The 23,665-nt window shown below is 35.5% G+C and overlaps 2 protein-coding genes across 3 annotated transcripts in view; one reads left to right on the forward strand and one right to left on the reverse strand.

The window, feature by feature from the left end:
• The window catches only part of LOC128244595 (DNA repair and recombination protein RAD54B-like), a 30,784-nt gene extending 18,787 nt beyond the window's left edge, over positions 1 to 11,997 (forward strand). For both annotated transcript variants that reach the window (XM_052962600.1, XM_052962607.1), the window contains exons 16-26: positions 812 to 923; positions 1,833 to 2,012; positions 2,690 to 2,910; positions 3,461 to 3,625; positions 6,954 to 7,080; positions 7,534 to 7,640; positions 7,999 to 8,064; positions 8,578 to 8,697; positions 9,768 to 9,917; positions 11,114 to 11,185; positions 11,845 to 11,997. In XM_052962600.1, coding sequence (XP_052818560.1) covers positions 812 to 923; positions 1,833 to 2,012; positions 2,690 to 2,910; positions 3,461 to 3,625; positions 6,954 to 7,080; positions 7,534 to 7,640; positions 7,999 to 8,064; positions 8,578 to 8,697; positions 9,768 to 9,917; positions 11,114 to 11,185; positions 11,845 to 11,916 — 1,392 coding nt within the window. In that variant the 3' untranslated portion in view covers positions 11,917 to 11,997. The remainder of the gene's footprint in view (positions 1 to 811; positions 924 to 1,832; positions 2,013 to 2,689; positions 2,911 to 3,460; positions 3,626 to 6,953; positions 7,081 to 7,533; positions 7,641 to 7,998; positions 8,065 to 8,577; positions 8,698 to 9,767; positions 9,918 to 11,113; positions 11,186 to 11,844) is intronic.
• A 1,389-nt stretch (positions 11,998 to 13,386) lies between these two features.
• LOC128246222 (uncharacterized) overlaps positions 13,387 to 23,665 on the reverse strand; it is a 111,834-nt gene continuing 101,555 nt past the window's right edge. Inside the window, exons 156-167 of the mRNA XM_052964418.1 lie at positions 21,031 to 22,992; positions 20,616 to 20,737; positions 20,196 to 20,452; positions 19,564 to 19,760; positions 18,456 to 18,683; positions 18,078 to 18,166; positions 17,336 to 17,437; positions 16,696 to 16,776; positions 15,869 to 16,090; positions 15,207 to 15,306; positions 14,462 to 14,592; positions 13,387 to 14,258 (exon numbers count right to left, since the gene is read on the reverse strand). Coding sequence (XP_052820378.1) covers positions 14,195 to 14,258; positions 14,462 to 14,592; positions 15,207 to 15,306; positions 15,869 to 16,090; positions 16,696 to 16,776; positions 17,336 to 17,437; positions 18,078 to 18,166; positions 18,456 to 18,683; positions 19,564 to 19,760; positions 20,196 to 20,452; positions 20,616 to 20,737; positions 21,031 to 22,992 — 3,555 coding nt within the window. The 3' untranslated portion in view covers positions 13,387 to 14,194. The remainder of the gene's footprint in view (positions 14,259 to 14,461; positions 14,593 to 15,206; positions 15,307 to 15,868; positions 16,091 to 16,695; positions 16,777 to 17,335; positions 17,438 to 18,077; positions 18,167 to 18,455; positions 18,684 to 19,563; positions 19,761 to 20,195; positions 20,453 to 20,615; positions 20,738 to 21,030; positions 22,993 to 23,665) is intronic.

Genomic DNA, 23,665 nt, shown 5'->3' on the forward strand with positions numbered 1-23,665 from the left:
CTTTTTGTAAACCTATTTTCTCATAAAATGTGTTATTGAAAGATTTTGAAAATATTTCAAAGAAATCTTATTCTAGAGCAAAAATATACTTGAGTAATTGTTAAAAGGCAATGAATTGTACTCAAGTACATTTTTGGCTATAATTTTTTTTTCAATCGGAATCTAGACCAAAGGTTTTGATCAACATATTCAATGATAGAATGCTTTTTAAAAATTTGTTAAAATATATTTTTGTTTCCAATAAATTTTGTATTATATGGTAAAATGAGTTGAGATTGAGTTTGAGATTTGACTTAAGTATTTTCGTGATATTGGGGCCTGGTCTGTGTTTTGAAAAAACATGTTGAGGTATTGTCATAGCCTTGGTTGTGCTGTCATTGTCGATATTATTATTATTATTAATATTATATTCACATAATTACCTAGTACACCTGCTATCAATGAGGACAACAAACAAATGGTGGAAATCGCTCTGGATTATAAGAAGGTTATAAACTTTGTTCACTCAAAATTATTTTTTCTTTCAATACTTACTATAGTTTGTTATGAATACCTAATGTTGTCTTTTCTTTGTGTCAAAATTTTATATATATATTATTTTTATACCTATTCTAGAAAATGATCTCTGTCAAACAGAAGGGCATAGCTAGGTGTAGTAAAAAGGCAGCAGGGTGCTGGAAAAGAGGCGCTGGTGCACCACCCTGCTATTTAAACCTATAGCACCGATATTTAGACATATAATGACAGAAAGATTTTTCATACGAACCTCGGCTTAAACAGGCTTGTGCTAATTTTGATGACTTCATTCCAGTTACTATCAAGCCTGTCCTGTGTGAGGAGAGTGGTTCTGACTGGAACACCCATACAGAACGACCTGCAAGAGTTCTTCTCCATTGTTGAGTTCTGTAACCCTGGTGTCTTAGGTAAAATGTAGTTTTTTTTGTGTGTCACATGCAAAACATGGCTGACACAGGGATGGCTTTGTCGGGCAGCAGAGTCTGCGTCGACTCGTCATCACACTTTCTTTCTGATCAATTAGTTTTGAATGGCTTTGCGTATAGTTTTCAAACTTTGTATACACATTTGTCATGGTCAGTAGATGACCCATATTGATTTAAGGGTCAATAGGTGAAAATCATTGCGACCTTTACTAGATAAATTACAGATGTTGTCTGATCAATTACTTTTGATCAACTTGGTGTCAAGACTTCAAACTTGGTATGCCTATTGGTCATTGTCAATATATGACCCCAATAGATTTTAGGGCCAATAGGTAAATGGTCAAGTAAAAAGGGGCGTTCCAAATCAGTAGCTTTTAAGCGACTTATTGTAAAGTGGTCAAACTTTGTAGGCACATTGGTCATGTCTTCTATTTATTTTTGGTTTAGATGTCATATTCATGGTGACCTTTACTAGAAAAATGCCACAACATATGGTCATTTTCAGGCTGTTACTTCCTCAAACACAGTAACCCTGATGCTGTAGGAAAGTTATACAGGTTATTCAGTGAAATTATGCAATAATACTACATATGGTTGAGTCCGGGCTGTAACTTTGTCATGATTGCTATCTTCCTTAAGTATGAATAAGTATAAAGTTGGTAAAATGGTTGGAAAATTTTCACCCTTTAAATTTATATATATTTTTTATTGTTTGACAGATTAAGATAAGGAGCAATACCATACCAATAGAACTTTTGATTGACTTCAAGCTCATAAGAATAACCCTTAAAAAAATTCTAACAATCTATTGGCCTACACAAATTTTGTGATTTACAGAATGAATTTACATTATGTTTATTACATTATTAAATATAAGTGCTATTTTAACAGGTACCAGTTCAGGTTTCAAGAGAGTGTACGAGGACCCAATAGTGTCATCAAGGCAACCAGGAGCCACACCCGCCCAGGTTGCCTTAGGGGAGGAGAGGGGGGCGGAGCTAGCCAGAATGACCCAGATGTTCGTGCTCCGACGCACACAGGAGATTAACAACAAGTACCTGCCGCCAAAAAGTGAGGAAGTTCAATGTTTCCTGCATAGCTTGGCAGATGTATAGGGGTAATATTGTTCAAGAAAGTGGTCTGAGGGCAACACATTTTTATGTCCGCTCTCTGACTTAAGCATATAAGGTATAATCTAAGTTGGAATCATATCTCAACTGAGTGTAATCAACAGCAGGTCACTATTATCTCCTGAGTTATGGCCCTTGAAATGTTAAATTTACCAAAGTCACATCTTGAGCCTTTCTAATCTTATCTACTAAACTTGCTTACATTTGGTTATTGGCCAAATTTCTTGACTTTGTTTGATCAAAACCAAGGTAGCATTATTAACTCTTAATTGTGGCCCTTGTATATATATATGTCATACATGTGTTACAATATTTGCTTCATAATAAACACTACATGGTATTTTTGTAGAGATTTAAACCAAGGTTTGCTTTAAAATAAACTGTTATTGTGGTTTCTTAACAAGCTCAGTATAAATGGGTTATCCTATGTCAAGTTCATGCTGTAAAAAAAAATTCCACCAACCCACTACCTAAAAGTCGAGCTTTTTTTGGCCAGCTGTTGCAAAGTAAACTCGAATGATCTTGCATATTGTTATGTCTGGCAGATCTAGTTCCACCCTATCCTGCTCGGACAACCAACCTTGTGTATCAGTTGACAATTCATATTTAACTTTTCAGAGGAGATAGTGCTATTCTGCAGACCTTCACCCTTACAGTTAAGCCTGTACCATCAACTGTTGAGAAGCCAGCTTGTACGGTCCTGCCTATCAGGCTGTCTGGCAGGCTCCCCCCATCTTGTCTGTATCGGGGCACTCAAGCAACTGTGTAACCACCCAGGGCTCATATACCAGAAGGCCCTTAAAGCCCAGAGGGATAAGGACGAATTGGAGAATGCAGAGGTACTGTTGAAACATTTGTTTTTAGCTCGACTTTTAAAACTATACAATGGTACTCAACCACCAAACCTTAGTTTATCAAGTAATCCTTACACCGTAAAGAAAATCCTTACACTGTAAAGCGGTGGAATAGTTGAGCGCGCTGTTTCTGTGACAGCTCTTGTTTTTTATAAGGTTTAATTTCACTGAAATGCCAGTTGACAACAAAATCTGTTAATTATTCTATTAACTTGTCTGTTGCTGTCATCTTAGTCAACTTTGTAGAGCACTGTTTATCACTGTTAAATTAAATAAGTCTGGTACCACAGGCGTGTGGCTCATTTTGACTGTTGGAACAGAGATCAAAAGTGACACGTTTTATAACATGTTGCATGTCAGGATTAAGTCCCTGCAATTAAAGCGTGTCGTAATGCCAGGAATGCTGGCTCAAACACTCCAAAAAAGCTAATGGTAAAAACCGTTTACAAGCAATATGTAACAATTTGGGCACTGAAAAGTGGTGATTTTTGTTTTAATTTTGTTTCTTATTGTTTTATTTTGTATCTGCTCACAGACCAGTGTTTACGATGGCCTTCTGGAATTGTTTCCTGATGACTTCAAGCCGGATAGGAGATTAGAGGAACATTCAGGCAAACTAACTGTCCTATCCGCTTTACTTCACTGCATACACACATCAGACATGCTTGAGAAAATTGTGGTCGTCTCCAATCATACAAAGGTATTGTTCTAAATTGAAGAATATTGTCATTATTACATATTTATTGCGTGTGTAAGTGGAGATCTGGTTTTTCAAATCACATGACATATTAAACAAACTAAAATGAGTTGATAAATAGCTCAATACACTTGACCATAGAAGCTTCAACAACAATCTTCAAAATGACATTTTTAGCTCAAATTTTCGAAGAATAGGTGGGCTATACTACTCGCCCCAGCGTCGGCGTCTGCGTCCGGTTAAAGTTTTAGGGCAAGTTTGGATTTTCACTTATAAGTCCAATACCCTTCATTCAATTGACTTAATACTTCACACAGTTGTTCAGGGCCATCACATGATGAGGTAAGATAACTCCATATTATTCTTTACACAAATTATGGCCCCTGATTGACTATGGAACTTAGGTTAAAGTTTTAGGGCAAGTTGGGATATTTATTAATAACTTCTATACCCTTTGTTCAATTGACTTAATACTTCACACAGTTGTTCAGGACCATCACACAATGAGGTTGCATAACTCCATATTATCCTTTATACAAGTTATGGCCCCTGATTGACTTAGGTTAAAGTTTTAGGGCAGGTTAAAGTTTTAGGGCAAGTAGGGATTTTCACTTTAAACTCCAATACCATTCATTCAATTGACTTTATACTTCACACAATTGTTCAGAGCTATCACATAATGAGGTTAGATAACTCCATATTATCTTTTATTCAAAATTATTTACCACCATCTTACAACAAGAAACATAACTCCAGTTTAACCCTAAATACAAATTATGGCTTTTGATTTTTTTATTTTTTTTTATTTCTTTTGAAAGGCATATTTGTAATATAATTCTTAACCACATTTCAATAATGGGAAATCAAGTTATTTGAATGACTTGCATCATTGTTCGGGCAGGCTGGTGGGAGGGCAGCATCAAAGTGACCTTGTGCATCGAATAATTTTAGTTAGGTTTGACATAAAGAGACCAAACTTAATATTACATCGTTATTGTATTCACTTCTAAGTTAAAGCGGCGTAGTCGAGCACGCTGTCTTACGACGGCTCTTGTTATGTATGAACTAAAACAAAAATCACCACTGTAAGGTATATTCCAGGGTTCGAATTTAGACTCGCATACTCACAAAATGCGAGCGACATTTGCAAATTGCGAGTAACTTTTATTCAAGCTCGCAAAATTCTGCGAGTGGCTTTTTCTAGACCACAAAATGTTAAAAGGAAAGTAGATATAATATTAAACATGAACTCAACTCCGCTACGTAGTCGAGTGTGAACAGCCTATAAGTGGCATGTTTACACTACCAGTATAAAGAAGACAGTATGGAGTCATGCTCTAGTAAGTTTTCAAAAATAGAACAAATACGGAAAAAGCTGAGTTTTATCTCGAATCTTTCAGGGATGCTCCGAGGCGTGCATTATAGAAAGTGAAATGAAATGACGTAATCACCTACAAACATGTAGCTCAATCATTGGCTAAATTTAGCGCTTTCCCGCACTCTATGTAAACCCCATCAACCTTTGAATATATTTCATGGTCCAAAGCATCCACGCTACATTTACTGTTGCTTTTATTATCCCCCGGCCAATCGAGGATTTCGGGAGGGGGATATAGTTTTGGCGTTGTCCGTCCGTCATTCCGTCCATCTGTCTGTCCGTCTGGTACCATATCTTGGTAGGCATTGATCAGAAAATATTCAAACTTGGTCAGAATGTTCCCCTTGATCATATCTCGACCTATTTTTAAAGTGGGTCACATGGGGTGTAAAACTAGGTCTCTAGGTCAAATCTTAGAAAAATATTTTGAACATACTAGAGGCATTATACATGGTCAAATATTCATGAAACTTTATCAGAATGTTTTCCTTGTTGTAAATAAAACTAGGTCACATATGATCGAAAATTAGGTCACTAGGTCATATCTTAGAAAAATATTGTCCAGAACCATATCATGGTAATGATTGGTCAAGTCTTGTTCAAAATTATTCATGATGTACCCCTCGAAGAAACATGGACCATTTAAAAAAGTGGGTCACATGGGGTCAAAAATTAGGTCACTAGGTCAAATCTTAGAAAAATCTTTGAAACACATTAGAGGCAATATGTATGGTCTTATATTCATTAAACTTGATCAGAATGTTTTCCTTGATGAACTCTTCGACATATTTTAAACTGGGTCACATGTGATAAGAAATTAGGTCACTTGGTCAAATCTTTCAAAAATCTTGTCCGAAACTATTTTATGGTGGTGATTGGTCTGATTAAGTTCAAACTTGATCAGAATGTTCTCTTGGGTTAAATTTCGACTGCGTTTTAAAAGTGGGTCATATGAGTCAAAAACTAGGTCACTAGGTCATATCTTATAGAAATCTTGGGAACACTCTAGAGGCAATACATCTGCTCTAATTTCCATGAAACTTTATCAAAATGCTTCAATGAAATCTTGGAATAGTTTGAAACTAATAGGTCATGTGGGGTCAAAAATGAGGTCATTGAGTCAAATCTTAAAAAAAACTTGTGGACACTCTAGACACTCTATTGTGCAATATATCTGGACCAATCTTCATGAAACTTGATCAGAAGTTTTGCCTTGATGAAATCTTAGATAAGTTTTGATCTGGGTAACATGGAGTCATAAACTAGGTTTCTTGGTCAATTCTAAATGTTACATTATATACAATATTTTTTTTTATTTCAAACAGTTGCAATCAAATTTCATCAACAATTGATTTCCATTCCTTGACTTAGCCCAATCAGGCCAGCATCTGATGAGTGTTTCCATACCCCCCAAAAAGAAAAAGCCATCAACAAGTTCTAGTAGTCGAGTCACTCAAGATTGATACTTTTTAAAATTCATAATATATCTTAGGTGTAAATTTCTACTTTAATTGGACATTATTATAAGGGAATAAAGCGAATGATAAAATTGCAAGTTGAATTTTCATTTTGTGAGTTGCCTCAAAAAGCATTGCAAAATTTTGCGAGTGCTCTTCAAAGTTAAATTCGAACCCTGTATTCTAAGTTTAAGTTTACATTTTTATTTATTGTTTTAAGAATATGTGTTGCTACAAATGCATTTATTATTTAGATAAATGAATGCATTTTAAAACATTTTTGAAATAACTTTTTATAGACACATTGACTGCTTTTGTCTACATGTACGTATGCATTCATATACAAAGTAGTCAGCCAGTATGCTATTGGTCAGTTACATCTTTTCATTGTGATATCAACCAATCAATAACTGGTTGGCAATTACCATTATATGAATTGTTACGTCAATCGTCAATCTGTCTATTGTACTCAATTTTTGCCCTTTATCTTTTTCAGACCTTGGATCTGATTGAGTGTTTGTGTAAGGGGACAGGGTATGGCTATCTCAGACTGGACGGACAGACACCCACTGCTCGCAGACAGGAGCTGGTCACACGGTTTAACAGCAAACATTCACAAGAGTGTATGGGGTATTCTATTATCAGCGATTTTTGTTGTCAAGTGATTTGTGCCACCCCTGAAGTATAGCAGAGATATATGGATAACTTTATTTAGCTTTGCGTGAGCAATATTATACTTTCATTTTTTATTTATAACTTTTGGATGACTTGGTATGCACATCGGCCATAGTTCATGACTCCTATTTATTTTGGCGTCAGTAGGTGACTTTTAATAGAAAATGATATGTGTTCCCTCTTCAGAAGACAAAAGTCTAGGTTTGTTTAATAATTTTTTTATTCAACATATATATATATATATATGTAGGTTTCTTTAGATTGAAGTCAATTAATAGGTAATAGATTTATTTGATATTCACTGGATGGGGGAGTTAAAGTCATCATCATTTAATGTACAAAATCTTGAAACACTAAATTTATTTGCAAGCAGTAGTAAGAACATACATGTTATTTTTCAGTCATATTCCTACTAAGCTCAAAGGCTGGCGGTGTTGGCTTAAATCTGATAGGAGCATCTAGACTGGTGCTCTACGACATAGACTGGAACCCTGCTAATGATCTTCAGGTGAGGATCTCTCTCAAAGATGAGCTTATAAGCGGCAACAACCGCAATTTTACTATTATAGCTTATGTCTTGGCAGAGTTATCTATTTTAGTGCCCTTAAGTATTTCCCCTTGGCATCTACACATTTCAAGAGTCATGATATCAGATATAATACATGATTCCTATAAAAATATGCCTGTATCACTACTGTGTTCAGAAACGCAGACTCAAGCTACAATACCATTACTGTAAAAAACAGCGTACATTGCCCGCCTGACACTCTTGCTGCGCCTAGCTATCATAGGTCGCTTATTATGTTTACCCATCCATGTTTTACATTCTTTTACAATTTAAATTGTTTTGCTTGTACATTTTGCAGGCCATGGCTCGAGTGTGGAGGGATGGACAGAGGCATGCCGTACATATTTACAGGCTCCTAACTACGGTTAATTACTACTGATACACAGTTTTAGATAACTCACATACTAGTATCTTTCTGTAAGGAAAGGCAAAATGTATAATGTTTAGTCATTATTGTGCAAATAGGACATTGTTTATTTTATGAATCTTAGTGAGAAATGATTTTGCTTAAATTGATGAAAATTGTTTAACCCTATGCCCTTTGTTGGCAAAATTTACACACACACAATTTTTTACAAGGGGATTAAAAGCTTAAACAAAAGCAGTGGCTTTGATAGGTAAATATCATTCAGCTTTTTTTGGTATTATGGCAAAACTTGATAATTATGTTTTAAACCAGTGCCTAGTTTTTTTTCTAAAAAAAACAACAAACTTCAGGTTAAGCAAGAACTTTAATAATAATAATAATAATAATAATAATTTAACCTGATATAAATTTGTCTAATAAAACTGTCTACTCAGATGACGAGAACTTATTTTTTAGTTTTAGATTATTTGTGAAACTGGCCCTAGATTTTTATAGTCATGTAAATTACAGGGCAGTATTGAGGAGAAGGTATACCAGAGGCAGATCAGCAAACAGGGGTTGAGTGGGGCTGTGATGGACGCCCGGGATAAGGGCAAAAGTGATGTACAGTTCTCCCTCAAAGATCTCAGGGTAATCTATGCTTGTATAAACTATTATCAGCTGACCTTCCCTGTTTCAAGTGTAATACAATCACAACATTTTGTATATTTTATGATTATTAGAATAAGGATGTCATTTGGTGGGTGTCAAACATTGGTTTTCGCCCGATAGCTTAAGTCAACATTGATGAATAGTGATGAAAATTGGTGTTGGTAGCTTATGCACCAGTCAATTGTAACTTTGGGTATTTGAATTTCGGTCCAGCTTATCCCACATAAAGAACTGCTTCTGAAATTCCCGCCAAATAACCCAGCAACCCGGGATACCTAGGCAAGGCCCATTCACCGCTATTTTCGGCGCGTAAACAAAACCACCACATTCACTCGGCACTGTGGGGCCACCTGGAAGGTAACAATTGACTGGTGCATTGTGTGAAGAGCTAGCATGGGATTGCTTTTAAAGGGAGTTGGGTCAATGTCTATGTTACTAAAAATAGAGAAACGGTTTCCGTCCAATAACATTAGATAGGATTGATGGATAGTGATGAAACTAGGTATGTAAGTAGCTTTTGTGAAGAGCTAGCTTTGAATTGCTTTTGAGTAGGGTGAGGTCAAGGTCAAGGGTATTATACTCAACTGGAGTGATTTTCAGTTATGTCTCTTTTTCATTAAAGTAAAGAGAAAGGCTGCTGCTTTTTTTAAATAATACAAGAAATTAATTAGCTATATGAAAAATCTGGTTTTGTTGCATTGAAGCACTTCTAGTCTTGTATTACACTAGTGTAATATAACTTGAATTCTCGTCATTTCGCCCTACTAATTTAATGTCATACTTTTTGCTTGAAATTTAAAAAGATTATATAAAAAACACACACACACAAAAAACAAATAAATGAATAACCTAATGTAAAAGTTAATAAAGCTTGCCAAAAGCTAAAACATTGTCCTTCACAACATGGTTTAAAACAGTTTCAACAACCTTGTGATTGAAATTATACATTCAAACTAAAACTTGCTTGTATTTTGTGAATACCTTCGGTTGCAAGTGCAGTAACTGTTTATCTGTCTGTTACTTGGTCAATATACTTACTTCACTTTTAGGACCTTTTCACCATTAACCTGACAACAGACTGTGACACTCATGATCTTCTCAGCTGCGAGTGTGGAGGTAGTGGACAGAAAGTGGAGAACCCAGTCAGCGTTGCCGAGCAACGTTTATGTCAGCTGGGGGCACCTGCTAGGGCTTCAAGGGTGGGTGCAGTAACTTTTTTGCTAACTGATTATACCTGAATATTGATAACCCAGTTAAAATTGCGGAAAAACACAACTGGGCGTACTTAGCAAAGTATTCAAGGATGTGGGAGGGTAGGATTTTCAGGAAAGTATTCAAGGATCTGGGAGGGCAGGATATTCACCAAGGTATTCAGAGGATGTGGGAGAGTAGGATATTCAGCAAAGTATATTACCTGTTATTGTGTAGCTAAAATAGCATAATTCTGTTTTTAATACAAAAAAAAGAAATTGTTAACAAAAAATAAGAAAAAAAAGTAAAAGCAATACACACATTGTATCACATTATCATCTCAACGAGTGTGCAACAAAGTATCGTGTGCAACAAAGTATCGTGTGCAACAAAGTATCGTGTGCAACAAAGTATCGTGTGCAACAAAGTATCGTGTGCAACAAAGTATCGTGTGCAACAACAAAGTATCGTGTGCAACAAAGTATCGTGTGCAACAAAGTATCGTAAGATCACTAATCTCAATTGAATTCAAAGCAGGTGTCAGAAATAGAGTAACAAATTTATCAGCCAAACTGTTTGTTTCAAAATGTATCTCATTACAAGAAGAATAAACAATTCTAAAATTTGTTGATCTTTGATTAAGTTTCCCCTGTTTGTACATGGCTCTGATATTTGTGTTTAATACTGATAAAGATCCGTCCTTGAAGGGAGAGCCATTGGGGTGTTCTTAGAAAAACTGTCCTGTGATCTGTAGATTTGGAATTGAATGTCGGTTTAAAGAAATTATCACTTCATTGAAATTTGAAAATAAAGTGTCAAGCCTTTTTGAATAATTTAGGATTATGTACCATATTCAGAATCAAGGTTTTGTTAAAATTGTTTTTCGTTATATTAAAGGAAATACAAGCTGCATTTAATTAATAATGAATGAACATGAAAAGAAGTTTTTATACCTTTTTTTTTTTTTTTGAAAGTATTGATTTTTTTTTAATGATAAGCTGGAGGTATTTGGCTTTAAAATAGGTTTTATGTTGTTGTTTTTTTCTGTTTAAGAAAATAAAACAATGTAATGATAATTGATTACAAGAGAATGGAATTGATAATCAGCAATCTTAATGGTTAAACAATCAATTTTTGACATTACTCAGTCAACATTTTATAACTTATGATCATGTTTATATATTTGTTGTTTCTCTATTTGTAGAAGAGGAATGTGGGTATGGATGAACTGCTCCAGTGGAAACATCACACAGCTGACGTTCTGGGACTTCATAAGGTATTATTAAAGATGAAAAAATATTTGTCCTTTTTGTGGATATGCCTATTGGCGCGATTTACACTGCACAGTTTCACATGGGTCGTTCAGCTCCCGATTTTAAATAATGGAATCGGGATTCGAATGGAATCGGAAATGGATAGTCTTCGTTGTAATTGGTTGCAAAATATTCCTATTAAAAACAGTAATCACAAAAAGATTGTTATATTTATGTGAGGGACTTCTTTTGTATAAAAAGTCCATCTGATATAGATCTACTTATTAGCTCCTATGTGTTTTCAAAGTAATGCCAAGGTCATGGTCACTGAGTTGGTGTCTTAATGGATGAAAACATGCAGTTTTCCACCTTCGGCCATAGCTCAATAACTGTTCTAGATTTTCATACATAGTACACATTTTAGGATTACCACTAAAGTATACACATGTGTAACAAAACCCCATCTTATATCAATAACATTGCACATTGGTTCACATCATTTTTAAGTCTTTTTGTAAATTTGATGTATGATATTCTAGTTTCCTGTGACTAAAAATAGAATGAGTGTGACATTTTAAAGGTATTTATCTTCCCTTAAAGAATATATTTCATTGTGTGCCAAAAACTGATGTGATAAATTCACAATAAGATCAACATTAACTTGGTTGATATTGGATTCCAGGCCTGGTACCTGGAAGATGCAAGGGATGCCGTGTCGTTTGTCTTCTACAGTGAAGTGAAAGCCTCCTCCTGACCTTTGTGTGTTTAACTTTGATGGATGTTGATTTTGTGTTCAATTTGTGCAATATGCTATGTATATAATGTTTGAAACATATCTGTGTCTGCTTATTTTCTCCCACAATCCTTGAAGGATTTTGGTCACATGTCCTTACTCATCAAGGCGACCTGCAGGACCTTGGCTGGGTCAAGGTCACAATATAAGTATTTCATGTTTGCTCCACACCTCAAGATAATATTTAAATGCTATTCCCAGGTCTAAATCATTAAGGTGACCTGCTAAACCTTGGCTGGGTCAAGGTCACACTATAAGTATTTCAAACAAGATCAAGGTCACTGCTCCATATCCCCCTGTACACAATGTATCATTACAAGCCAATTTATGCTTTTAAAATATTAAAGTGACATTAATGAATGAACATAAATGAAAAACTAAGAGTCAACAATTGGGGGATATAAAGTAGAAAGCCTGAAGCCCTTTGTACTCTCCCATGGAGGCAAGACCTAACCTTTGGTTCATTTTACTGACTACAATGGCTTGTGAAGTCTTCAGTTAGTTTTATTCAAGAGTCCGCTCATTTCTTCAACCAGCCCGGAACACCCATGCAAATGCTGCAGACGTATCAAAAGTAGGGAGAGTTTTTGAGAGTTTTTATAATTGTAGTGTTTTCTCCCTTTGACCTATAAAACCTAGTGTAAATATTATAAGGGAGGCAACTTGTACAGGAGTATTTATAATTGTAGTGTTTCTCTCCCTTAACCCTTTGTAAAACATGGTTCACCGATTTACTTTAATATTGATCAGTAAATGCCAATTACTAGTATGTAAATATTACTAAAAAAGTCGTGCCATTAGTGGTATTGGCTAAGGATGGCTTACAAGTTTTACACTGCAGGCCAATTATTTTTCTTTGAGTAACCCAGAAATTTGTCGAGCAATCATTTGAGGTGATCTTTATTACAGTTTGTATTGTGGTGAGCTTATGTTACAGTGCACAGTATTTAAGTACATTATTTCCACCCTTTTAAGCTTGACTATTCGAAGAATAAGGAGAGCTATCCTAGTCGCCCGAGTGTCGGTGTCGGCGTTACCACTTATGTTAAAGTTTGCTTACCACCTCAAATATTTTCAAAGTCCATTGACATATGGCTTTGAAACTTTGCATGCTTGTTCACCATCATGCCCCCAACCTGTACACAGGAGGAGGTAACTCTATCAAGCATTTTGACAAAATTATGCCCCTTTTTCTACTTAGAATTTACGTTTGCGTACCACCTCAAATATTTTCCCATTCAATTAATGTAATTATCTCCGCACATCATGTATTGCATTGAAATCTAATCCAACAGTGATCCATGCATGTTTCGCCAAAACTTTTCAATCCATACACCGAAAAGCGGCGGAATAGTCGAGCGCGCTGTCGAGTGCGCAGAATTTCCCCCTGCTTATATATATATATAAATATTGAAAAATAATAACTCTGTATACAAATAGTGGCTTTCTTTATTTTCATTTTTTGTATCAAAAATACATTATGTAAAAATTTGTGACAAACATTAATGGAATGTTCTTTGTAAAGATCTCCATTTTAACAGGCATAAAAAAGCACGCAATTATACCTAAGCAAAAAAATCAACATAAAATACAAGCACTATAGTTTGATATGTAAACATTACATGTATGTATAGGCATTACAACAGATAGAGAATATTCAACAGAAGATTATCATTCAAAAGAACAACAAAATTCTTATCTATATATTTCGAGAGTATGTAGCAGGCTATAATAATTGCATTTCTTGAGATTCTCAAAGTCATAATAGGTATTATAATTATATTACCCTGATTCAATTGTTTAATGTCATGGTCTGCTATAACGGATATAATATTTTATTTTGCATAGATTTAACAATTACATGTACATGTATGCAATAGAAATCTAACACTCTGCATAATATCTACTTAATAAGCAAAAGAAAAGTTAACTGAAGCAATAAAGGTGTAAACGTGTCTAAATATAAACAATGTTTCGAAAAATCAAAGAAAAGTCTCAAACAGGTCTCATAAAAGTAAATATCTATTAAACTTTGCAAAAAACAGTAACAATTTTATCGATATGTAAGGTAAAAATAGTCATCCAAAAATAACAGCAGTATTCACACTTTGATATGAACTTTATCACAAAGAATTATTTGAATAACACATTTCTTTAATGATGGCATGACCTTTCAGAGTAAAGTTTCAATGTTTGTGTTGGTAGATAAGTGTGTCATTTATTAAGGTCGTTGTCATGGTTACAGCAGAGTCGTGTTGCGGCTGTATGATGATTGGCCAGTCATAACCGGTCCCTCGCTCTCACTGAAATTGGAAAGGGATAGTATTTTCAAATTATCCCATTAATAGGCAAACTTTTTGCAAAAAATATAAAATGTATCAGAATGTTTTCAGCTTGAATTTAACCAGAATTTATTCATTACTTGCATTATACATGAATCAATGATTAGCGTCAGAAAGGGCTTTACAATATACTAATCAACATTGACAGATATGACCAAACTTACGCATCGTAAACGGGATTGATGGCGGCAGTTCCTGATGCTTCCATGGAAGAAATGCCCTCGGCTGACAGATGCATCTGGACTTCACCGCTTTGTAGCACAGCCTCGTCGGGTGGTACATACATCTGCAGACTCTGATGAAGGCAAATGAAACATGTAAAATTCTAGATCATGTTAATTTATTGGAGAGGTGCACGGTGAAATATTACTTGTATGTGTACATGTTGGCTACTTTTTGTGCACTATGTCATCCATGCATGTGTCCATTGTACAAGTAAAGAAAGTCGTGTACAATAGCATGTGTAATGTATGGCTAGTATAAGAACAAGTTCAAATCAACATTTCGTAACAACTATTAAACTCAACTGCTGTGTTTACTTATTATACGATTACACATTTACTTCATTAATCACAACCTCTATCAACTTGTGATTTATGTGATTTAGTGTCTTCATATAAAGATGTAATAAAAAAAATCAATAAATTGGACGCTTTTATTGTATACCATGAGTAAGTTGAAAAGATTGTAGCATTGCCTTGGATTAATCATAATCTGTGAAAACAGTGCTTTGTGAATTTTGCCAAAGTCGCAGTATTACAACAAACTGATCTGTGGTCACAAAATCAGCCAAGATAAAAGCAGATTTAAAAAATTGGTCATAAACAAACTTCAAACAAAAGAATTAATACAAAATAAATCTTTTTGAATCATTAAAATAATATTTTTTATAACTGAACTCTTCCATACCTGTGTCTCGTATTCCCTGAGGAAGCTTGGAGGCTCAACAAACTCTGGTTGCTGGTATGTTGTCTGGTACACACGGTAGTTGTTGATGTACTTGGTGTATCTGGAAGAAACAGAATCAAATTTCTTAAAATGTATGCTTATATCAAGTCTGTGGTAGCTTTAAAACATTTAACATATACTATTTGTATGTAAGTGAACAAAAAAGGTGCAGAGCTTATGCCAATGCTTGTTTGTCATTTTTCAGTTGCTCAAGTGTGGCATAACTAGATAATCATTAAAGCAAGAGTTGTGGGCCCTGCTAAACATGAACCAATTATCTCAAGCTATCTAATATGTGATATTACTTTCTATTATTATCTACCTAGTAACATTTCAAAATCTCAAATGTTTTTTATGTTTAAAGACGACTGTTAAACCTTTTTGCACATTGCTGTCAAAGGTGACGACATCAAGGCTATGACAATACCTCAACTTTTTTCATTGAAAATCATATTAGATTACAAATGACCCTATCAATAAAGAGTAAGTAAATGTTTCTACGATTCCTATACATGAATAACAGATTTGCAGGAAACACATTATAAACACAAAGTGAGCTGCAAACTTGATATAACAAACATTAATATAATGAACATACAACCATATGCAATCCAATTTCTTACCTGGCATGAGTGAACACAAGGACGATGATGCCGACGATACAAAGGAGAATGGAGATGGCAACGAGAGCGACAAGTGCTGCCCATGGGTCGTCCAGCCACCACACGTACGATTTTGTTAACACGTGCTGTGCCGCAAGGTTGCCTGTCAGTGGAGGGTGGACGATCGATACGTCAACGTTGGCATTGTCGCGGATCATAACCTTCCAGGTATCATCGAACAATCTGTGAACAAGTGTTTGAAGACATGTTAATTATGAGTGTATGAACTTAGTATGGACTGCGAGCTTTGAAATCATCAATTACGTGTCAATCATCACCTTAAAGCAAGAACTAAACAAACAGGTTCTATTTCTATTTGCAGTTACTGGGTTACTGCATGCGGGTGATGACGTGTAATAAGCTTTGAGTATCAAAATAATATAATCTGATAAAAATCTAAAGAAATACATGACTAGTTTAAACAAATGAATTTAGCTGGATTGTAAGGCAGACAAAAGCTATGACATGAATCATTCTTGAGTCCATTTCTAGATAGAAACTCTTACTGGTGTCCTTTGACAGACTGTGAGAAAGTATCTCTGACACGAGTGTCCACACAATTACCTCTTAGGTGACAGGATTAAAATGGTAAAAATTAAATACAGCTATTAATATGCAGCCTGATATAACCTTCAGATTACATTTGACCTTCTGTTGGAATGCCAAATTGCTCATGGCTTTGTTTAACGTCAAATTTTTTTTATATTCCTCCAATGCCAATCTCTATACTGCTTAAAGCGTCCTTGGATTGTTACAAATGTGTATAAATGTAACTATGTTCAACATACCCCAAGTTTCTTTCATCGTTGATAAGCAGTGGGAAATTTGGTGTAATATCAGGATCAGCCAATACAAATGTTACGTCAGTACTGAAAAACAAAAATGTATGAAACTGTAGACAAAATTTATACGGATGTGTAGCTAAAATAAGAGTGCCAGAAAGACATAACTCATAATTAGTTACCATTGGGCTATTGTTCAAAACGTTGTTAAAGTTTACAATGTTGTTAACTTCATTGTTGTTAACTTTCAAATCTTCACTCCCAAATAAGGTTTACCACAATTAATGACATTGTTTTAATATTCCGAAAAAGGATGAATAAATGTAGAAAACAATGGTTCTTATGAAGTATACCGAGTTTAATTTGAGAGAAATGAGCATAAAACACAGTATTTCTAACTTATGAGACAAAAATAGACCACAGTAAATCTTTTAGCATTCATCAATCATTTAATATTTGTGCGCTTTCTGCTATAAAATACACGGTTACACTCTTGTTATCAGTACTCAATATTTTCCATAAATTCATTATTTACAAAGAAGTAAAAGATTTATCAGTCAAAAATGATGTTTGTTATATTTGTGAATGTATTGATTTTGAATAAGATCACTTTAAAATGATCGACAATCAGCGCCACTAGGCTTACCCAGCAGCTTCGTCAGTTGCAATCTCGTTAGGGCCGCTGGCAATTCTCCTGTGCTGTACGCTCTCAATGAGGCAGATGTATCCAGTGTGGGATTGAACGGCCCTGTAAACACATCGTACATACATCATAAACTACCCTCTACTGCCCATGGCCAATATTCAATATTGATCTATCCTTATCCTAAGACATGCCTCAGTGATTCCATTCCGTCTATTGGTCAGCTAAACATACAGGCCAATCAAAACACTTACGTTTCTATTCTTAATTTCAAGTTCAATCTAAGTTGCTTACAGCCCCATATCTTCAAAAAATAAAAGGGGAACCATTTATCAACTGTTTGTACATTTATGAGTAATTTTTTATTTAATCACCATATAAATGAAATTATGACTCGTAATGTATTGAACACGTAATTTTAAGTATCTTCCATGTTAAATTTGAACTAAAGATACACTGTTATTAATATCAGTGTTGTGTAACCTACAAGTAGTACATACAGGTCTATCTGAACAGCTCGAGTAGTGTAACAGAAATTTTCTATTATAGAGATTTTATGGAGAAATAATTGAAATATCAATACCAATCCTAGAATCGGAAAAATACATCTATTTGGTATTGTACACTTCTTCAAGGACATGATTTGGTATAAAAGCTTTCATAAATTTTCATGATATTAATACTCATATTATGTTTTATTGAACAAATCCTAAAACATCAATATTGCCAGAAATTGTTAACTTACAGTCTAAACTGCTCAAGTCGGTTTACATAGTCTTGAGGTTGGCCCGGCAACTCAGCAACAAATCGGTGCTTATTTTCAACCAAGTGGATCTAAAATTACACAACAATAATGTAAATGTATGGATATCAAGAACATTGCAATTTTCCTCCATTCTTAGAATCATTTATACACTTCTTAGAATAGATCAGTAGCTTATCATAGATTCGAAAAAATGGAATGGGGATGCAGCACTCGTTTCAAGGTTCTATACTAAATTTCAAATATTTTTTATAAATTAAATCATTAATTTCAAAGCACAATTTGTAGATCTTACAATAATTCGTCATTCAATCGTTACTTAGTAAGGTCATAATTATTTAACCTTTCCATTTCACTCACCACAACTTCAGCGTCAATGCTATTCTGCTGCGTGGTCTGTCCCGGATTGTCCCGAGCTTTCACCTCGAACCTATGGGTCGGCACGGTGACAAACTCCATAGACTTAGTTGTAGTTATCTCACCAGTGAGGGTGTTCATCTGGAATGGCGGGTTGGTGGGGAAGTCGTTATCTTCAAGGCCACGGAGGTACTCGATATGACCAAGATTTCCGGAGTCACGGTCCACAGCCTGGAAACAGGGATATAAAATAGTTGGTGAATAGTTGGTGGAAGTTGTATACAAATATTCTAAGCTATTAAAGTCACTTCATCATGGCCTACTATATTTGCTATTTAAAAAAAGGACATTGCATTGACTTGCTTAATGAGTCAATCAGATTGTAGAACCCTTAATTATAGCTATATAGAATGCTCATTTAGGGTAAAAACTGTGCTGGATCCTAGTGACTTTTATACATCCCGTTTTGACATCCCAGTGACTTATTTATCCCGTTTTGACTTCTTGGTGTATTTTATTTATCGGTTTTGACTTCCTAGTGACTTATTTGTGGCTTATTTATCCCGTTTTGACTTCTTAGTGACTTATTTGTGACTTATTTATCCCGTTAAGACTTCTTGGTGTATTTTATTTATTCGTTTCGACTTCCTAGTGACTTATTTGTGGCTTATTTATCCCGTTTTGACTTCTTAGTGACTTATTTGTGACTTATTTATCCCGTTTTGACTTCTTGTTGTATTTTATTTATCCGTTTGACTTCCTAGTGACTCATTTGTGACTTATTTATCCCGTTTTGACTTCTTAGTGACTTATTTATCCTGTTTTGACTTTTTAGTGACTTATTTGTGACTTATTCATCACGTTTTGACTTCTTAGTGACTTATTTATCACGTATTGACATCCTATTGACTTTTATTTATTCCATTTACATCCTATCAAATATGTTTTACACACAGTAAGTATCAATGCCCTTAAAGACACATTATATCTTAGGCGCTGCTATTCTTTTTAAATTCCCAAGCAACTAGCATCATCATATTTCTTCTTATATATTTACAATAAGGTATAGTTTTGCTTTTTATGTTAGTTCAAATATACAAAAAAAACTTACATTAATGAAGAGGACGTTGGAGTCGCTGCCCAGATCGTTATTTACAATGCCGAAGTACTTGCTCTGGGTGGTAGGGTTTGTTCCATTGCTTCGTGGGTAGTACGGGATGACCCAGGACGGGATGTTATCATTTGTGTCCAACACTTGGATGTACACAAGCGCTGGGTTCCAAGCATTGTACACTGAATTGGTGTACACTGAAAATATTCGATAAGAGTTTCATTTCTTGACTTCAATCCAGAATTTTTCTTAATTTTATCATAACACAAAATCAATAATGTACAAGCAATTCTTACAAAGTAAAAAACATCATGATAGCTTCACTCATCATATGACCAGTGTCAGCTTTAATCATACTTACCGTAAAATAAAAAATATAACACAAACAAATAAAACAAAATAATTTGTGTAATTATTCGGCTTTGTGTAATTATTCGGCAATGTTGGCTGCCAGATAAGTCATCAACCTATACCTTGTTTATAAAACTGATGTATAATTGTTGTAACAGCATAAAATAAATGCCCATTTTCAAACCTGGTCATTTGTTGAATACATACTAGCTAGGGATATGAGAGTCATAATCAAGCCTGGCATAATACATAAAAACAGTTTACCAGCTCAAAGGACTTACATTGTCTCTTCTTTCTCGAGCCCTTGTCACGCTCAGCCTGAACATTAACCGTAATGTTGTAATTTCTCCTGTTCTCATAATCAAGAGATCCTCTGAGCACAAGTTCGCAGTTCTTTTCTGTGGAATCAAGCTCAATGGAAAAGAGCCCTGCAGGGTATGTGGATTCAACCATTGTGCAATCAACTTTGTTTTCTTGGTTGACAACGTCAAGAACTCTCAGTACTTGGTTCAGCTGGAAGTTTTCTTGTACTTCAATGCTGAAATTACAGTTTGTTACTTGAACACTCATTTGCTATAAATCTCTGTAAAGATCTCATCATAAACATATAAAACTAGAGGTCCTTCAAAAACAGATCTGCTTAAAGTGTAAGTTCTTATAGAATAAGAATGGAAATAAGAGGATAATGCTTCTTTACTTACTAGAACACTGGTTGGATGAATCCCAGTGTGGCAGATTGAATGACCACAGGGTTAACCTGTAGAACGATTCTGCATTCAGACTGTTTCGGGTCCCAGCTTAGATCTTTGGCAATAACTGTGACCTAAAAACATGACAAAGTTCTAATCAATTGAGTGTTTGGTGTTCAGATGAAATATAATATGCAACAAGCACATAAACTGTTTGGAAATTAAGTACAATTTTATCAATTTTACGCATTTTATATATAATTAAAAAAAAACAACACTAAAAACAAAAATGTTTCGTGTGAGTACTTTGAATTAGTGAGGCAGGTTAATGAAATTAAAATATTCTTCTTCATTAATTTGTTATTATTCTATAAGTAGTTATGAATGTAACTTAAAATCTTGCATCATTTTGCACAACTTTACTTACACTTATTTCGTTTCCAATTAATCCAGGGAAGTTTAGGATGTTCTTGGTGTAAAGGGTTCCATCAGGTCTCACGTTAAAGAATCGTGCATATGAGTTTTCATCGCCAGCCAGAGAGTACTCAAACTGTGCATTCGGAGTGTCAGCGTTCAGAGGGATGCCAGTATCAGGATCATTTGCTGACACTGATTCAACAAACACATTAGGAGGTGATCGTTCATTCACCGTCTGTCGTATTGGACACGCGGTTTCGAACACAGGAGCAGCTGTGTTACGGACGATTGCAACAGTGACCATAGCGGTAGCGCTCTTTGGTTGGGCTGATCTGTCATATGCAATCACTTCCATTGTGACAAGCGTTGGCACCAGCTGTTTGTTGCCAATCAGCGGAGAGGCAATAGAAATACCACCTGTTGTGGTACTTATGTCGAACAGCTGCTCAGCTCCTGCTGGTTGGATTGTGCCAAACTTGTATCGTAATATACCACTGCTGCTTAGGTAATGATCATCATCACGTGCACTGACAAGCACATCAAGGGGACTGCCACTTTCAATGTACTCAGAAATCGTGGTTCTGTAAGGTGGATCGTTAACAAACACCGGAGGATTTGGATTTCGGAGAATGTTGACTAACACCGTTGTCTCAGCAGTTCTAGATGCCCTGTTAACATCATATGCAAACACTGTAAGTGTGTATGACTCTACTTGATTCTCATAAAGTGCAGCTTGCGTTGTAATTTGTCCTGTCAATGTATCCATTGTGAAGTAATATGATGCGGGTGGTGCTATCCTAATTCCGTATTCAACCGTATCACCATCTGGATCACGTGCTGTCACTTGAATGACAAAAATGCCAATATTATCATTCTCAGTAAGGTTGGCTACATACGGTGTGTTTATAAACACAGGTCCACCTGGGTTGCGAGCTACATTGATGGTGACTCTAGTAGTGTCTTGTCTTTGAGGCACGCCCTTGTCCTTAGCAATGACTGTCATCTGGTATCGAATGGTTGAATCCTTCCTCAGGTCGTCAATGAGAATTATTTTTCCAGTAAACTCATTAATGGTGAAGTATTCTCTAAGATAGTGTGGAGCAAGATCCGAGTTGCTAATTTCATAAACAATATCTCCATTGGTGCCTAGATCGGGATCAGTAGCGTTCAAATCACCAACCACAGAGTTGATGTCCAAGGTTTCGCTGATGTTGAACACAAGGTCGCCATGGGCAAACTGGGGGGCATTGGGATTCCTGTTGACATAAATTGTGGCAATATGCTCAGTAAAAGTGTTAGGATCATTTACTCTATATGCGTGGATTCGCAGCTTGTAGAATGGAGTCTTATTGGTGTCATCTGCGAATGACTTGTTCAATTTGATAACTGCTGCATCGCCCTCCATATCAATTCGGAAATATTGTGGTGCTAGGCCATCACCTCGTATCTCGTACGCCAGTGGTCCATCGGGAGTTGTATCTTCTGCTTGTAGTCTAATAAGTGTGTCACCAATAACCATGTTTTCGTCTTTGTTATGCATGGAACTGGATGGATTGAAGCGTGGTCCGTCGATACGTTCAAGGGTGATGCTTACTGTGGTTGTGTCAAACTTGAATGGAATACCCATGTCTCTGACTTGGACAGTAAAGTCCCATGAGGCGGGCTGAAGGCCACGAAGGGTGACGCGAGGCCTGATTACACCATTATTGTCAATCTGGAACCTGGAACTCGCATTTGTCTCAACAATCGAATACTCCAGCATACCGTTGAGAGAATCAGCTGGATTTGCATCAGTGGCCAGTACTCTGAGGATACTAAAATCGATACCAGACCCCTCTGAGAAGCTCTTGAAATAGGTGTTCTTGTTTTGAATCACTGGGGCCACATTGCGCTCTACCCGGACTGTAACTGTTGCTGTAGTTGTGCGAACATCTAGTGGATTGAAGGCACGATCAGAGGCAGTAATGTAAAGCTGAAGTAGAGATTGATACATACAATGTACCATACAGTTTGATCAAAACAAGTTCATTATGAGGGATAACACCAATTCAATGGAAAAATTAACTACACATTCATGTTCCTGAAAGGCTTCAATTGATTCTTTGTTTAAGGGTTATATTCTAATATATTTCAACTTGGGAACACTGAAGGTAAGTATCTCCTTTGTGGCTACACCACTTACGAAATACATCTTTTGATGCTCTCTCAGTGAAATATATTGTGATCTTCAATTGGAATTTTTAATTTTTTATTTTTTTTGTAAGGCATATTGTTTCTTAGATTTTTCTGTTACCAAAAACTATAAATCATCGTACATAGAACCTCTACTGTATACAATCAGCTTTAGCATGACTGGTACTTACTGTTAAAAGGCAAAACACCTTTTAGCTTTTACAAGAAAGAAATCCAATGAATGATAAAAAACATTTCTCAAGGCAATACAAAGGTTTAGGGTCAGGGAAAAAAATAGGGTAGGTCGGAAAGCGAAACATATTTATTTTTTTACACCTTATGCACATTTACATTTGTTTTTGAGAAATGATTCATTGGAAGTCAGGTGAAAAGGAGGGAAATGAAAAAAATCATTTCCTTTAATACATTTTAAAACATTAATTTTATAGTATTGTTTCAACGGCCTATGAATA

This window comes from Mya arenaria, chromosome 2 (genome assembly GCF_026914265.1).
Source record: "Mya arenaria isolate MELC-2E11 chromosome 2, ASM2691426v1".
NCBI lineage: Eukaryota > Metazoa > Mollusca > Bivalvia > Myida > Myidae > Mya > Mya arenaria.